Source organism: Borostomias antarcticus, assembly GCF_949987555.1.
Source record: "Borostomias antarcticus genome assembly, chromosome: 21".
NCBI lineage: Eukaryota > Metazoa > Chordata > Actinopteri > Stomiiformes > Stomiidae > Borostomias > Borostomias antarcticus.
In genome coordinates this window covers 5956490-5973182 of record NC_140254.1, presented here as the reverse complement: position 1 = coordinate 5973182, position 16693 = coordinate 5956490, and the positions used below count along the sequence as shown (strand labels likewise).

The 16693-nt window shown below is 47.4% G+C and overlaps 1 protein-coding gene across 1 annotated transcript in view; it reads left to right on the top strand.

Annotated features, from left to right (window-relative positions):
* Nucleotides 1–295: 295 nt before the first annotated feature.
* The window catches only part of LOC311322786 (TGF-beta receptor type-2-like), an 18341-nt gene continuing 1943 nt past the window's right edge, over nucleotides 296–16693 (top strand). The window contains exons 1-6 of the mRNA XM_084454903.1: nucleotides 296–510; nucleotides 6024–6171; nucleotides 6842–7032; nucleotides 9559–10073; nucleotides 10335–10586; nucleotides 11472–11613. Coding sequence (XP_084311029.1) covers nucleotides 438–510; nucleotides 6024–6171; nucleotides 6842–7032; nucleotides 9559–10073; nucleotides 10335–10586; nucleotides 11472–11613 — 1321 coding nt within the window. The 5' untranslated portion in view covers nucleotides 296–437. The remainder of the gene's footprint in view (nucleotides 511–6023; nucleotides 6172–6841; nucleotides 7033–9558; nucleotides 10074–10334; nucleotides 10587–11471; nucleotides 11614–16693) is intronic.

Here is a 16693-nt window from a genome sequence, read left to right as displayed (position 1 = left end):
AGTTTGTTATAATGATGTTATAGCCTACCTTCTCCCCCTCTCTCTTTCCGGACCAATAGACCAAGAGCATCTATTTTGAAGCATGTAATTTCAAGTCTTGCTTAGCTGAGTTTTGGGCTTTCATAATAACATGTTTCAAGCCGCAGTGCCACAAGCCAGCTGTACAGAACTTGGAGAGAGAAAAAAACTGTCCTGCCCTCTCTGAGGATTTCCTGTTTCATGAAAAGTGCATACTGTGAGTCATATACGGCAAGTTCAGCCCCGTCTATTTACTTTTCACCGGGGGCTGGGAGGTTAGGCGCACGAGTGAAACTCAGCAACAGGCGGATCTTAAGAAGCAAGTTTCAAGACCAACGATAATTTGAAGCTGGATATTCGTCGTTGTCACGGCTTTAGTAAATTAATGAAAAGAAGAGGAGTGTATTGCTCTTCTCTAAATGGAGCTAATTCGGTATTCCGCTTTCTGGTGTGGAACGATACTCTTCGGTAGTATTGTGTTTGAACAGACGGGTGAGTAACACTTTATTGTGCTGGACTTCAGGAGCGCGCGGCTGGTTGTGCGTTAACAAGGCATTAAAATAGCCTAGTTTGGATTTTAGCGTTATAAGTCGGTTCGAACACTGCATAGCATGATCAAGTATAAAACTCACGAATTTGTCTAGCGCCAAATATAGGACAAATATAGGAAAGAGTGTATTTTTACTTATTATTAATAATATTAACTTACATCAAACATTTTGAATTTGATCAGCAAATATTGTGGCTGATATAGCCTAGTGGACATGTTGGCGCATGAATATTTTGTATGCAAATTAAGCAACCGGGGGAACTATCACACGCCATTCTGTCAATACCGCCAAGGTTATAAAATGTACAGGAGTATTTATATTATACAATCAAATACATTGATAATTTACAGTCAGATGTAGGCAGCAGTCATTCTGTGCTAGGTCTTCTGACCTCCTGTAGGAAATGTAGCCTACTACTGTGTGATGCTTTCTGGAGCCACTCTCAGGAGCGGCTCCACCTGCTGCTATCAACAGCCTGCATGGTGGTCCTTAGAAAGGGACTCTTTGTTTTGATGTGTAATCACAATGGAGAGACGCTGCTCTGTCATTTAGGCCACGCTAGACATAGAGGCTTTAATCTACAGCACGGGCCCGTCTCCATCTCAGTCCCAGTGGCTCCAAACGGCTTTGACTTCTTATAATCCTCTCTCCCCTCCTCTGCAATTATATCTGGCCCTGGGTGACAATTACCAGCATCCATCTCCACCACCGCCCGCCTCTCTGGGTCTAAATGACATACACTTTGAGAGGAGTTCTTCTAATGATATAATTACCATGGAAGCATCACCTCCCCACCACTATGGCTCCCAGCCAAAGACCTTTAATCCGCCTCTGTTCACAGCGTCAGACAATCTGCACTGCTCTTTAAAAAAATAAAACACATACTGTACACACACACACACACACGCACACACACACACACACACACACACACACACACACACACACTACAGACACGCCCTCGGGCTAAACTTTCAAAAATTGCACTTTCAGCAACATGTGGGGGAGTAGTTTTAAAGCTCAGTGTCTTTATTTATCTGTGTGAGTGCGGTGTGGGGGGGGGGGGGGAGGGGTACCATACCTGTCTGCTGTGGAGACACAGTCTCAGTGTGAGCGCTGCCAGGTAGAGTGGGGATGTGAATGCGGCCGCAGCATTGAAGCTGTTTTCCAGCTCCCAGGTTGTATTTCTGCTCCGTCCCGCCACAGTCCCGCCCCGCCCTGCGGACCGAGGGAAAGGCCGGGCCACAGAGGGGGTTTTGTCCCAGACTCAGGGAGCACAGCGCCTCTCTCTAAAGTCCAACTCCTGGAGTGTCTGGTGGGAAGAGATACAGTACGCCTTTAGGTGACGGGGGACGGGTTGGTTGGGCTACTGGCTCTCTCTCTCCTGCAGACTTGGAACCCTGGTCGTTGCTGATTGTGACTATCCACATCTACATTGAAAGCCTCCATTTCTCTGGGCTGAGCCCAGCTGTATCAAATGGATATTGTTCTTCTACAGGAAATGGTTGAGCTGCACATTTTCAACGTTTTAGTCAGCAACCCACTTTTACTATCGCTGCTGTGTCACGAGGGTGCTGATGTGAGAAGCAGGTTGAACTTCCCCCCCATGTGGCCTATACAGCCGGTCACACTAGACAGCGTGGTAACAACGCAAGACTTCTCCCCTCCCTCTCTCTCTCCCTCCTACCACATATTTCTCCCTCTGCTCCTCTGTGTTAAAGTGATTAAAAGGGTCTGATTTCAGTCTGATAGCCTTTGGTTATTGTTAAAGACAAGCCAGAAAGGTCTGGGAGGGAGGTGCACAAGAACCCCCTCCCCTCCTCTCTCATGTTCAGGTACTGTACATCCCTGTACCGAGTACTGTTGGACGACGACTCGCTGTGATAACATAACATCGTGGCTTTTTTCATTACTTGCATATTTTCCCAGTGATACACAAGAGACTGGTGATAGACGGGGCCCAGGACCGTATCCTCACAGACATATTTCCCACATACTTTCACTGTGGGGATGGACGGTGATGAGGAGGCGCCGGCTCTTCTGGCTGCCAGGAAGAGATTTGTTGCCTCGACTGTTCAGCCAAACAGCAGCATGCTGTCTGATGTTTATCAGGGCTGTCACTTGCAATGCACGGACAGGCAGAAAAACAATATTTCTATGGGTGCGCGTACGCACACACACACACATACACACACATATTCCCCTCATTTTTAGATGCTCAAACATATCACACTCTATCCAGTCCTTTTTGATAGTCACAGAGTACAATGGCGAGGTACAACTCATCAGAGTGACAAATTCGAGAATGCTCAAGTGAAAGTCATAGTGATGTTCTCTATGTTTGTTGTTCATGCCTGTCTCACTGTTGTCTCCGCTGTGTAGATGAGCATCTAACCCTCAGGCCATGCAGTCTGGTCTGCTGTCTAGTCAGGTCTGAACACAACCGCTGGGAGGGGGGTTCTTCTCATTGTGCATACTTCACAGGAGTACTCACACCTCCCCCCCACCCTCCGCCAGGAAAAAAATCACACCCAGGTGGTGAAGTAAGCGATGCAGTTTTACGAGCAATCTCTACTGCCCTCTGCTGGTGTGCAATGGTATTAAATTTCATGCTACGAAAGGACACACACACAGACACACATGTATAGAAGCGGCTGCACCGTTAAAAATGAATAAATTGCATTGTGGGTTTAAAATGACTAGCTTCATACTTTAGTGTAATTGATTGAGTTGAAGGAGACATGCATTCCTACATGCCTTAGGGCCTGTGCAGACTACAGGAATTCAGGATGATTTTGGGCCAATTTTTTGTCGCAGGCAAAGTGTCCAGCGCCGATTTTGAACGTCGGGAACGCTGAAAAGCTGTGTAGTGTGGCATAATCGAAGATCAGCGATTTGGCGTCTGGGACGCCTTACGACACCCCGACGAGAAGTCTAGCATATCAGATTTTTTTGTATTTTCCTGCCTAGTCTGACATCTCCTGCGACCATGTCTATGACGTACCTTGACATTGACCAATAGGATGACAGTGCTCTTTACATGTTAACACATCCGTTAGATCAAGTTCTCCTTGAAGGATAGCCAGCCCATACTGTACTCTTCGTGACACCCAGGAACAAGTCCACAATCCTTTTTCCTTTATTTTATTTTTCTTATTTGACTCTGAGCAACACAGCTTACACCGAATTCCGACTCCCTGGCAGAATCCCACTCCCCTTTGCATTTAATTTGATCTGCGCTCTTCTGACAAAACTAGCTACTGCTATAACATCCACGATAATAAACTAGGAGAGCACTTGGAATAGATTAGATTAGACTTTATTGTCCCACAAGGGGAAATTTGTTTTCACAGGACTGCAGGACATGGCACAATACATTTAACAACGAGCAACATTTTACATAGACACCATAGGTGGACATTACATAGACATTGACAGTACAGTACAGTAAGACACCACCGCCCATGGACTGACACTACCAAGTTAGAACCATCACCATCAACATGAACAGACCTCCTTCAGCGTGGTCTGCTGTTCAGGGCAGGATCGCTGTAGGGATCAGGCTCTTCCCAAAGCGGGCCCTCCTGCACTTGAGTGTCCTGTATCTGTGTCCAGAGGGTAGTGGGGTGAGGTGGTGGTTGAGTGGGTGAGTGAGGTCCTGTTCTATTGTGGATGCTATGCGGGTGATGGCTATGTTGTTCAGTTCTGAGAGGTTGGGTGTGGTGAGGCCAATAAGAACCTAGGCTACATAATAGTTTACAAGTAATAGGCCTACATTCATATAAAGTCATAGCTTATTATTTATCTCTCTCTTTTCAAATAATACTCGTTCATACAAATATGAATTTTCAAATAATACCTCATCATACAGAGGACAAAACAGAAAATGGATTTCATTTTATATTTCCTCTTCCAGAACTCCATATCTGCCCGGTTCTATTGCCAGAGGGAGGGTACCGGATCTTAGTTGTGCAAAAACGGACCTTTTGGCTCTTGTGAGATTTAAGTACACATCGGGGCTCGGGGCTATAGTTCTCTTTAATAAGGCTATATGTGCGGAGTTTAGGCTTAAGGCAAATATCGACTGCCCATTTCTCTTTCTCTCTTTCTCAGCCCATTTATATGTCAAGAAAAGTTTGTTTTTAAGCTGAGATACATTACATTACATGGTAATCTGTTTCTAAAAACATATTGAAGATCACATTTATAGAAAATAGACAACATTTCTTGGGCCCATGGGTAGTTCTGAGTGAGATCCCAGCTAAACACTTTTTGTATTATCCTGTCCCCTGGCATTTTAATCAGTCTGTTCCATAAGCGTACCATTTCACCTTTGTGTCTAACCTTACAAGGTTCCCAACCCATATCATAGAATCTTCCATCAATTCCCAATTGCACTAGTTTAAAAGCAAGGAGGTCTCTATTCACCCAATCAAAGGCCTTCTGAAAGTCAATAAAACATGCAAAAGTTGTTTTTCTCTCCTGGATTCTAGCCATTGTAGAGACAGTAGAGATGTGGTCTATATAAGCTCTGGCTTTCCTAAAGCCATTCTGTTAATCTAGAAACTGACCAAACGGTTGTAGGAAGTGGGAGAGCCTGTTATTTGGAATGCAGAAATATTGTTTACAAACTGTGCAAATGAGATTAATCCCTCTATAGTTCAGTGGGATTTTGGGAGTTTGGAAGATTTGGAGATACGCTTGATTATAGATTTGTACCATACGGAAGGAGCAATACCATTCTCAAAACAGGCCTGAAAGAGTTTAAATACTATTTGAAACAGTTTAGGAGACTTCAAATTTCCATTAGGTAAATAATAAAATCCTACAGCTTTCTTATGTTTAGCAACAGTTCTAACCTTCTCTAGGGTAAGATTGGCACTCAGATACTGGTTAGGAGAGTATGAATCCCTCCACATGTCCTCCTCCATCCTTTTTACTAGAACTTGTTTCTTTCAGCAAACAGAAGGATTGTTCATAACTGAAAATAAAAGTTCAAAGTCTTTTTCCCCATTTCCTTAAAAAAATCATTGTGGGGCTCTCAGTTTTCTCTCCTTGTTAATCTTTCACTTCTTCAATAGACCATCTTAACATATAGGGCGAATACAGTGGGTGAGAGTATGTCTTGAGTGCAGGAAATGTTCGTTCTAATGTGTGATTTGTTTTATGAGACGCTTGACGCTCTTTAAAAGCATCCCTTTGCAGCTCAGTACCATATGAAGGCAAACAAAGCAACTTCAAATGAGTCAAGATAGAAGCATGAGATGGCTGTCTGTGTTTGGCTTGTGTTATCTGCTCCGATGTGTCTAGACATCAGATGTAGAAGAAATGAGGTGATTCAAGTATGACTCAGTAACGAGTTAGTTATACAAAGAGGAACAATTGGAACCAGACATCCATCTAAACTGTCTCTCCTCCCTGTGTCACCTGTCTGTCCCCCCCCCACACACACAGAGACTACCCCGGGCATAATTAAGCTACCACAACTGTGTAAATTCTGCGACGTGCAGCCCACCAGCTGCCCCGGCACAGGGAGCTGCTTCACCGAATGCCAGATCACAGCCATCTGCACCCACGCGGACGATGTGTGCGTCAGCATCTGGTGAGTAACAGTGGCGACAGATAACAGTCTTCTACAACCGCAGATCACAGGTCAGATGGTTCTACCTGCCCTAACCTTAAATCACTCCGGGGCTGAGAAACACCTGACCTCTAACCTTAAATCACTCCGGCTGAGAAACACCTGGTGGAGGATTAGTGGGCAGATCAGATGGAGACAGCTCTGTCCACCACCTCCATCATCACTCTGAATGACCTTGGAACCAGTTGAAAACAAGTATGCTCTCTGTAATGTTTGCAAGTACCTAAGCCACTATCTCTGCCAAACCCAGTTACAGAACCACTGGACATACCATAGCTTAGCTAGACCTGTGTTGGCGTAGTTGGGCCGAAGGCACTTTCACTGTTAACAGTGTTGTGGGCATGGTGAGAGCCTGAATCAGCATAACTTTAATAGCATGTGTACAGCAGCGCCTCTTAAAACAGCTTTCACAACACCAGTTGGGATTTTGCACACTTCACTTGTCAGTGTACAGCGTGACTGTGGTGATATAATCTTTCTCTTGACCTGTCAGATTCAGATCATTTCTATGTCGCTGGGACTGTGCATTCAATTGTTCAATAATGACATGCAGATTTTACTACTGTCTCACATGACATGACAAAAAAAAAAGAAATAAATTCACCTAATATTTGTGATGGTGTGTTTTCAGGAGGAAGAATGATAACAACATGACCATTGATACCATCTGCCACAACCCTGCCCACAAGCTCCACGGCCTGCTGCTGGACGACTACAATAACAGCAAGTGTGAGATGAAGGAGAGGACGGGCATGGGCTCCACCTTCTTCATCTGCTCGTGCTCCGAGGATGAGTGCAACCACCATATCTTCTTCACACTCTGTGAGCAATGTTCCCTCAAAAACGTTTAGGACCGAGCAAAATCCCAAGTGTCCTGTGAGGTGACATTAAAAACCTTCTCTGTTTTACTTGTACTTTCCCAGCTAGCATTGATTCACTGGCCCATGAGCGGCCTGCTGAGCGGCTCGCGGTAGGTCAGAGGACGGCAGCCGTTACAATGGTTATCGGCCCAATGTAGGGCTGTCGTCGGCATCGATATGCCGTCGATATCGGCATGCCATTTTGGGTGAAAAAGAGCCCTGCTTACCCCATCCTGATTTAAGCAAATTACATAATTCCTACTAGTAGGCCTATTATTATAGTTGTCATTATCATTATTATTCATTTCATTATTACCTCAACAATAGCAACTCCTAACCTCTTTGCTTCAAACACTGGCAGTTTTTTTAATTCGAATACATACGCTTTCGTCCATACGAGTTTGTGCTTTCGGCCAGTACCAGTAGTACGCACTGCAACATCTGTTTTTGGGCGGAGGTACTGTACTACAGCATGATTTATTCGGCCCAAATTGTGTTTTTTATATTGTAGGCAATCCACAGAGCTGGCAGACACGGGAATTAATAGGCCTATGTTATCTACTTTTTATAGGTTTATGTAATGTACAGTAGGCCTGTGTCATAAAGGCTATAATGCCAAGTTATTGATGCTACCAATTTATAGGCTATTAGGCTACTAGTACATCTGTCAAAAGTTAGACATACAGCCAGCTTAGAGGAAACCGTGTCTGTGAGTGGTCTTCAGGTAGCACGTCAAGTGTCATGTTTGATTTTGTTGACATAGGCCTTTTTTTGCCTCCTACTGGGGAACGTAGGGCTCCACCGTGGCTGTCGTCCTCACTCCTCCTAGCAGTGGCCTTTAGCGACAGCCTCCCCTCCCCCTTGGTACTATATGTCCCAAACTATGGACCAAATACAGTACTTTTCTGGTCATGACACATGATCTGGAAAAACTCTGGGTCCTGGACATGTACTGTGGGATAAGATAGTTGTGTTCTAACATGTGGTGAGGAATGCTTACACAATCCCTATCAGCTCCTCATGTAAGGTGTCATGCATGAACGCTAACATGTGTGTCCTCTGCACTCTGTACACACTTTCTAAAAACGAGATTGCAAACAGGTTCTTAGCGTGCGGGCTGGATGTAGACTCCAGTTACAGCCTTGGATCTAAAATCAGATGTATTTTGACTACAGCATCCAGGCAGTAATAACAGCGGTGAGGTACATTTCCGAGACCTGGCGCTCCGCGGAGGCCAAATTGAAAGCATCTGCACGGGGGGCGACGTCATGGAAAAGAAATCTCCTCGTGTTCGCCGCGGAGGAACGGAGGGATGGTTCTGAGCGCCATCTCTCAACCCGTTCACCGCAGAACATCTGACTGGGCAGAACAGACAAGAACAGCTCCCGCAGGCATTAACACCAAGGGTCCGTATTCTCCAAGCATCTCAAGAGTAGGATCGTTGACCCGGGATCATGTCCCCTTCTGTACACATAGGCTTATTCAGGGGACACAACTGATCCTAGATCAGCACTCCTCTCCGGAACCGTGGTAAAAAGGGCCCCAGCTCAGTCTCTGGAAAGGGGAAGCGACTAGCCTTCCTCTGTGGCTGTGTTCAGCCAGACATGGCAGTGGTACAGGGAGGAACAGGTTTGTTAATGTGGCGCGTGGTCTGTCTCTCTCTCTCTGGCTCTCTCTCTGTCTCTCTCTCTTTCTGTCTCTTTTTCTCTCACACACATCCCCCTCTTCTCTCTCTCTCTCTCTCTCTCTCTCTCTCTCTTTCTCTCTCTCTCTCTCCCTCTCTCTCTAAACCAAAAACAAACCGGTTGGGGCCACATTGAGGATTTCAGACATGTGGTTTCCTGTCTGAAGAAAGGGAGTAAAGGCTTGACGGCCACTTGCTCTTTGCCCTCCTCCCTCTCTCCCTCCTCCCTCTCTCCCTCCTCGTCTCCCCCCTCCCCTCCCCCGTGCTCACAGGATCGGGCCTGACATGCATGCATTCTTATTGCAATATTTTTACTGGGCTCTGCGTCTTACAACAACCATCCAGAAATAGGACCGTGAACACAGCATAATAAATAAACTTTCATCGGTCTAGCCAGCGCCAGACACCACTCCCTTCAAATATAAAAATCAGACGTGTTCTATAAAGAGATATACAATGTGTGGTCGACTGGGTCCTGGTTAGGACACGCTGTGTTCACAGACCAGAGTCCGCTAACTTTAGCTTTCAGATCCATACTGACATTCCTCAGGGAAGAGTCAGATTGCTCCGCCGTCTCGGAGAGGAATGGTGCTTTGCCCTTCCCATGATGCTTTGAGACCGTGCGGCTTTAGTATTGATTTCTCAGTGCTAAATTGTATCAAAACTAATGTTCATTGTTTATTCCCGATTACACCTTAGACCTCCCTTTGCACCTTAATAAAACAATTCCCTCCTCTCCTCTTTCCTCTCCTCTCCCCTCTCCTTTCTCCCTTCCAACCCTCTGACCTCCTCCCTCCTCCCTAGACTCCCCAGTGGTGTCGGTAATCCTGGTCAGTCTGGTTCCTCTGTTGATTCTGGCCGTGCTGGTCATCACCTCCTTCTACTGGTATCGGGTCCACCGCCAGCGTCGCGCCGGCACCAAGCGCAAGAAAGGCCAGCCCCTGGACTTCAGCGACGGCCGCGCCATCATGATAGACGAGGAGGGCTCGGACAGCAGCTCCACCCATGACAACAACCTCAACCACAACACCGAGCTGCTGCCCATCGAGCTGGACAGCCAGGTGGGGAAGGGCCGCTTTGCCGAGGTCTACAAGGCCCGACTGAAGCAGGGCGCCTCGGCCGGGGAGCAGCCCTTCGAGACGGTCGCCGTCAAGATCTTCCCGGACGAGGAGTACGCCTCGTGGAAGAACGAGAAGGACATCTTCTCGGACGCCGACCTCCGCCACGAGAACGTGCTACACTTCCTGACAGCGGAGGAAAGGAAGGTGATTCGCCAGTACTGGCTGATCACAGCCTTTCACCCCCGGGGGAACTTGCAGGTGGGTCTGGGCAAGGCGGAGCAACACGCTCACACTGATGATATTGTGTATCGCAACTATCAATACATACAATGTTATATAGAAAGGTGCATTTCCTGGAGAGAACGTGTGTTCTCAAATTGTTCTCATTTGGATGCCATTAATGGTACTAAATAGTCATAGATAATGTTATTAGCTCAGATATCTACATAGTCCTGAATATTAACTTGAGATGGGTTGCCAGGTTTATATGAGTTGATATTGAGCATCATCCCGCTCCAGGAGTACCTGACGCGTCACATCATCAGCTGGGAGGACCTGTGGCTGCTGGGCGGGTCTATGGCAAGGGGCGTGGCCCACCTCCACAGCGACCACACCCCCTGCGGGCGCTACAAGGTGCCCATCGTCCACCGCGACATCAAGAGCTCCAACATCCTGGTGAAGGGCGACCTGACCTGCTGTCTGTGTGACTTTGGCCTGGGCCTGAGGCTGGACAACTCCCTGTCTGTGGACGAGCTTGCCAACAGTGGACAGGTCAGGACTCTCTCCCCTCTCTCTCTCCTCTCTCTCTCTCTCTCTCCATTCTCTCTCCCTTCGTCTCTCTCTCCCCTCTCGCTCACCGCCCCCCCCCTTCACTCTCTCTGTGTAACCGTACTGTCTGGCTTGTTCTAGGTTTTTAACTTGCTGGATTAGTGATGCGGATCATGATAAAGTATTGCTTGTCTGTAGTATCAGAGTAATTTCCTCCCTCTGCAAACCCTGACCTGGAGGATGTCCGATGACGTGTTTTAGCCCGGGACACTAGGCTTCATGTCTGGGAGACCGTCCCGTAACGTCTGTCCTGATTTAGGCTTTCAGCTCAGCGGATGAATGGTGCTGCTGATAGACAAGGTGTTGTTAGTGACTTGTTTTATTAGAGCCATCAGACTAACAGGGCTGACTGAGCCCTAACGGCCCAATGTTGTAGCACCTCTAATACTGTCACGCCCATGTACACTCTGTTATGAAAGTCATCATTTTGCTGGTGGGCTTTTTAAAGAGCTGCCTCTTTGCTTCCTAGCTAATTCAGTGGTTCTACTGAAACGCCTCCTAATACTGTACAAGCAGTGGGAGAACCAGAAAAGCCATTTGAAACACTTATTGTGATTTCACAATTCAAAAAAGTTAGTAGAGGGACGTTTTGTGTGTGTGTGTGTGTGTGTGTGTGTGTGTGTGTGTGTGTGTGTGTGTGTGTGTGTGTGTGTGCGTGTGCGTGTGTGCGCCTGAGTGTGTATGTGTGTGTGTGCGCGCATGTGTGTGTGTGTGTGTGCTTGTGTGTGCGCACGCGATTGTGTATGTGTGTGTGTGTGTGTGTGTGTGTGTGTGTGTGTGTGTGTGTGTGCACGCTCGCCTCTAAATGTGTGCCTCCCTGCTCCCTAGGTGGGCACAGCCAGGTACATGGCTCCTGAGGTGCTGGAGTCCAGGATCAACCTGGACAACATCGAGTCCTTCAAGCAGACGGACGTCTACTCCATGGCCCTGGTCCTCTGGGAGATCACCTCCAGGTGCAACGCCATCGGAGGTCAGTGACAGGGAGCACCTGACCAAGAGCTAGCCTGCCGCCGGACTCGTTTTTTCCCCCACCTGTGCCGCGACCTTGAGTTGATGCACGCAGGCTGTGGATGGGTAAAAATTCCTCCCCTTTACTCAGTGTGGGAACGGGAATCTATCTGCTGGCGGCCTCGAGGCCCCCCCAGACCTTTCCTTAACTAATGTACCATTGTTCCTGTTTGTCATTCCACAGCACAACAAGGCCAGGATATGGGCAAATAATAGAAGTGGGTGATTACCCAGCTGTAACTCATGTGACACTCTTTTTGTTTGCACTCCCCTCTGTGTCTCTGAGGTCTACTCTGGCTCGGTCGGCCTACCTCGTCTCCATTGTGTCACCGCAGCGACTGAGCGCTGGTAGCGGAGACCCGGCCGGTCCGACTTAGGTCCACTTCCTGTTTCCACTTCATTACCCCCGGAGGCTCCCTTTAGCCCCTATCGCCGTAGCGACACTGCCCTGAAAAAAAACATGGCGGAGCGACCCACAATTCCTCACTCTTCCCTCCGTCGTCGGGGAGGGAGGGGTATGCACGACGTCCTGAGGCTACACCCCCAAATGAAAATAGTAAATTTCCTGTTTTGCACTGAGGAGTGCACCAGACACAGAGGCATATTTATGCAAAGTCCCACAGCTCCTCTGCTCAGTGGTAGAAGAGTCATCTTGACTTGGGGATGCACTGCATCTGTGTCTCTCCGGAGCAGACAGGCTTTACAGAGACCTTGGCCCACTGGCAACAGTGTGGAGTAGTGGAATGTAGTGGAATGGCTTATGGTTAGATGGCCCGCTCATGGCAATTGCCTCCAAGGAGAATTCACAGATTACATGAGGGAGCTTATTATTGATGTACAGTATTCGCCTGCACAGTCATCTTCTTTAGCTGTTCCAATTCATCTTGAGCCAGCCATTTGAATATTTATACTTTGAACTACAAGGCGTGAGGCATAATTTGCTCAAGTCAGACATTGTGTCCCCAGGCCTCTCAGTACTGAGGATACACACATCTCTCTTTCTCTCTCTCTCTTTCTCTCTCTCCCTCTCTCTCTCTCTTCCTCCCTCTCCCTCCCCTCCCTCACCCCCTCCTCCCGGCCCAGGCGTCTCTTGTGATACTAAATCACTCCCCCGTGTTCCTCCAGGGGGCGGAGGACAGAACGCCGGGGCCCAGATCCCCCCGCCGGCGTGGCAGACAGACAGTCGGGAGAGACCGGGGCACCGTGGATTTACAGGGGGGGGGCGGGGGTACCAGGGGGAAGGGGGGAGGGGCTTCCCAGCCTGTAGGGATGGGAGCGGGGACGCAGGGAGAGAAGCAGCCGGGATGATCCATGTGTTTTGCTTCAGTCCGACCCCTCCTCTTTCCTCTCCCTCTCGTTCTCTCTCTCCTCTCCTATACCCTGGACTTGGCTTTGCACCGAGATAGGGGCCGTAGTGTGTGGCACATTAAAGAAAAACTCCCATGGAGACGCTCTCTCTTCTCTCTCTCTCCCTCTCTCCCTCTCTCTCTCTATCTATCTATCTCTCTCTCTCTCTCTCTCTCTCTCTCTCTCTAGCATATGCTGAAAGGTTCAATGGTTGTTCGGCCTCCTACCTCGAGAAAGCTGAGCAAATGAGCTGCTTGTATGGTAACAGCACGCGGTGTCTTGGCTGTGGACCACACCGTCATTGTGTTTAGATATTCCCCCAGGGATGAAATGCTTGCAGAGATTGCAGGGTTACGCCTGAGTTGCCACATCTGAGTCATGCCATTGAAACTGGTGGGCTCTCTCTCTCTTTCTCTCTCTCTCTCTCACACACACACACACACACACAAACATAATACCTTCTTTTCCACTTCTGAACACCTGCAGTGAGGCAGCGAACTATCCTTCGATCATAAAACCTCCCTCATCTGAAAACGCATAAACAATCTGACTGACACACACACAAACACACTGACACATTTCACTGCATCATTCTAATTACAGGGTAAAGCCCAGTCTTCCTGTGTGTGTGTGTGTGTGTGTGTGTGTGTGTGTGTGTGTGTGTGTGTGTGTGTGTGTGTGTGTGTGTGTGTGTGCGTGCGTGCGTGCGTGTGCGTGCATGTGCGCGCATCGGTGTGTGTGTGTGTGCATGTGTGCGGTGTGCCACTTGTCTGTGAGCGCCACCAACAGTGTCTCAGTCATAGTTCCTGTGGTCTGGCCTCACCTTATCTGGGATCTTCCAGACGGTGAAAACATTCTCGTCCGTCTTCCGGCCCAGTCAGTCACAATCGTCTCTTTATACTCCTAGACGACCAGGAAAACAAAATAACCCAGAGAGAAAGAGAGAGTGGAGTACAGGCCTAGCGAGCCCATATCATTGTCTCCTTCTCCCAAAATGTCTCTGCCATATAATTAGGCCGGTCCGTATTTAGGAGCAGGAAGACGTGGCTGGGCGTTCCCAGGCGGAGTTAGGGAGGAATGGGAGAAGGTTGTTGACCATCCTGCTGTAGGAGAAATGCCTTTCCTCCCCCGAGGGATGCTGGGTAGGAGAGCAGGGCAGCTGCTCTCCAGATGTGAGCTACAGTGGAGACGCTGTCTGTCTGTCTGTCTGTCTGTCTGTCTGTCTGTCTGTCTGTCTGTCTGTCTGTCTGTCTCTCTGTCTGTCAGTCTGTCTCTCTGTAACTCAGGGTTTAACAACCTGTGAGGAACACAGAACAGGTGTCAGGGCACGACTGCCACACTCTAGTTCAATCAGAACCATCAGGTGAGATGCTGCCAAGCTGGAACACAGACTCTAGTTCCTTTGCTGCTTACGGAAGCAGATTATTCCTGTAGTGATCAGATTACTCATTGAATAATGACTACATACGGTAAATATCTGTTCTCCAGAATTATTCAGGGAACTGAGAATCCTGCTCTAGTTCAAGAACAGTTGCTCAAGAATAGGACATTTGACCAGCTGTGGGACCAGTGCCTGTAAACCATGTCGACTGCTTCACAATAGCGGTTTTAATTGGTCTTGCTACCTCTTCCCCTTCCCCTTCCTTAGTTCAGCTTATTTAGACGGGCGAGAGATGTGGTCAGAGTCAGTTCCAGTCAGGTTTTGGCTAGCACACTGAACCACAGTGTAAACATTCACCTCTCCTAGGGAGCCTGCACTGCACCAAGTCCATGTATGAGGAAGCCAGCCTACTGTAGCGCTGTAACCATAACAAGCCAGGGCTGAGTTTCCCAGAGGCATCGTAGCGCTACGTTCATCGTAGCGCTATGATGAACGCCATAGCTTACGATGAACGTAGCGCTACGATGCCTCTGGGAAACTCAGCCCAGGGTTCTGGACAGGGAGACCAGACTAGAACACGGCGGTTAGTAGTGTGAGAGGAGGTCTGCAGATCCAGTGACGACATACCGGTCTGGCCATGCAGTCTAGACGTATAGAAACACTGTTCAGCTGCCAAAACAAAGACATTGAATACAATAAAATAAAATAAAGCGATTCTGGGCTGATATGTGTCTTGTTGGAATTTGAAGTAGCTCTGTGACAAAAGTTTCCAGGGTAGAGACATTTTTTGAGTATTGTGATTCCCCTGGAAGACAGTGTCACATGCTAATGTACAGTAGGTGACTTCCTCAAACATGTCTCAAGCTTACAATTATGAGGCAACAGGGACATTTTCTCACTGTGTTATTGTACTGCCACTTCTCTAAATTTGAAGGAGATTGAAGCTCCAGATATACTAATAACTGTCTTTTCTCAAACCACCACATTCATGTGTTGTTTTTGTCTTTTTAGTGTCTCTGCCACTTTAATTTGAGGTTCGGCTGCAAGGATCCTTTTTCCTTCTAAACCAATATTGACTGTTCCTTCCATTTTAGAAAACACCGCTTGTGTGTAGACCGCAAAGTGCCCATAAGTGGACATATAGTAGCAATTCATCCAACATATTTTGGGATCCATTTTTGTGGAATGAGGATATAAAACAAGATTGCACAATTGTTTATAAAATTGTCTTTCGCTTGCTTAATGCCCTGCGGGGATCCTGAACTGTCAGAGGAGAAACTTAGACTGTCAACAGTGAGTAATGTTTGATATTGATGGGCGGGTGGGTGGATGTGTTTTTGCTAAAACGTGTCTTCTTCAAGGCAGGAAGTTGATGCCAGTGTGGTGTTGTTGCACAACTCTGCCCACAGTACCCAGTTCCTGTCTGTGTGCATATGTACTTACTGTGAGCCTGTCCCCTGACTCAGCCTCACACAGAGCTGAGGTATATTCTGTATTCTACAACTTGCAAGAAGCCCTTGGGTGTTAAGGATATACAGTAGTTCACTCTAAAACCTAGCTGTTTCCAGCAGGACCCAGTAGCCAGCTAACTAGATTGATTACTGTGGTGATATTATAAAGGTTTCATTTGATATTCATATTTCATAAAATTAATATCTTGTTTGTATTCCCTGTCTTTATTCTTGATGGCCTGACTTGCCAAAGTCAAATAACTATAGAAGTGTGGGTAGTAGGGTACTCATAGTGGAAACCACCTGTTGTTGAAATGCTCAGTCCCTGAGCCCTGAAATAACCCTGTCTCCTGGCTGTGTCAGACATCTGTTCACTGTCAGTGCAGAGGAATGTTTTTGCAATATGGATTGATTCAATTGCAGCTAATTGGCTTGCCTATCATCTTTTAATCATTTGAAATCTGCTGGAGCTGGACTCTTATTGTTCCATTCGGGTATTCTCACACGCCCTGCATCAAAACACTCTCCATATCCCTCCGGACCCTCCAATATGCGTGTTGTTGTATATATATACAAGAACACCACGATTCAAAGTGAATTTGAGTTTGATGTGTTATCTTACGCCAGGGACAGATCAGATCAATGTAAAGATAAATAGTCTCTGGAAACTGTTGACCCAAGTTTCCAGTCTGTGTCCTCCGAGCCAATGCTTTGAAACTCTGCCTTGAGAAAACATCACGGGCATATTGAGTTTGTCAAGCAGTTTGGATGCTGCTTTGTAAGACAGTTGACTCAAAGCCAACTGTGAGTTGGTGAGTTGTTTTAAGCTCATTCGCACTGAGGGTAATGTGATAATATTGAAT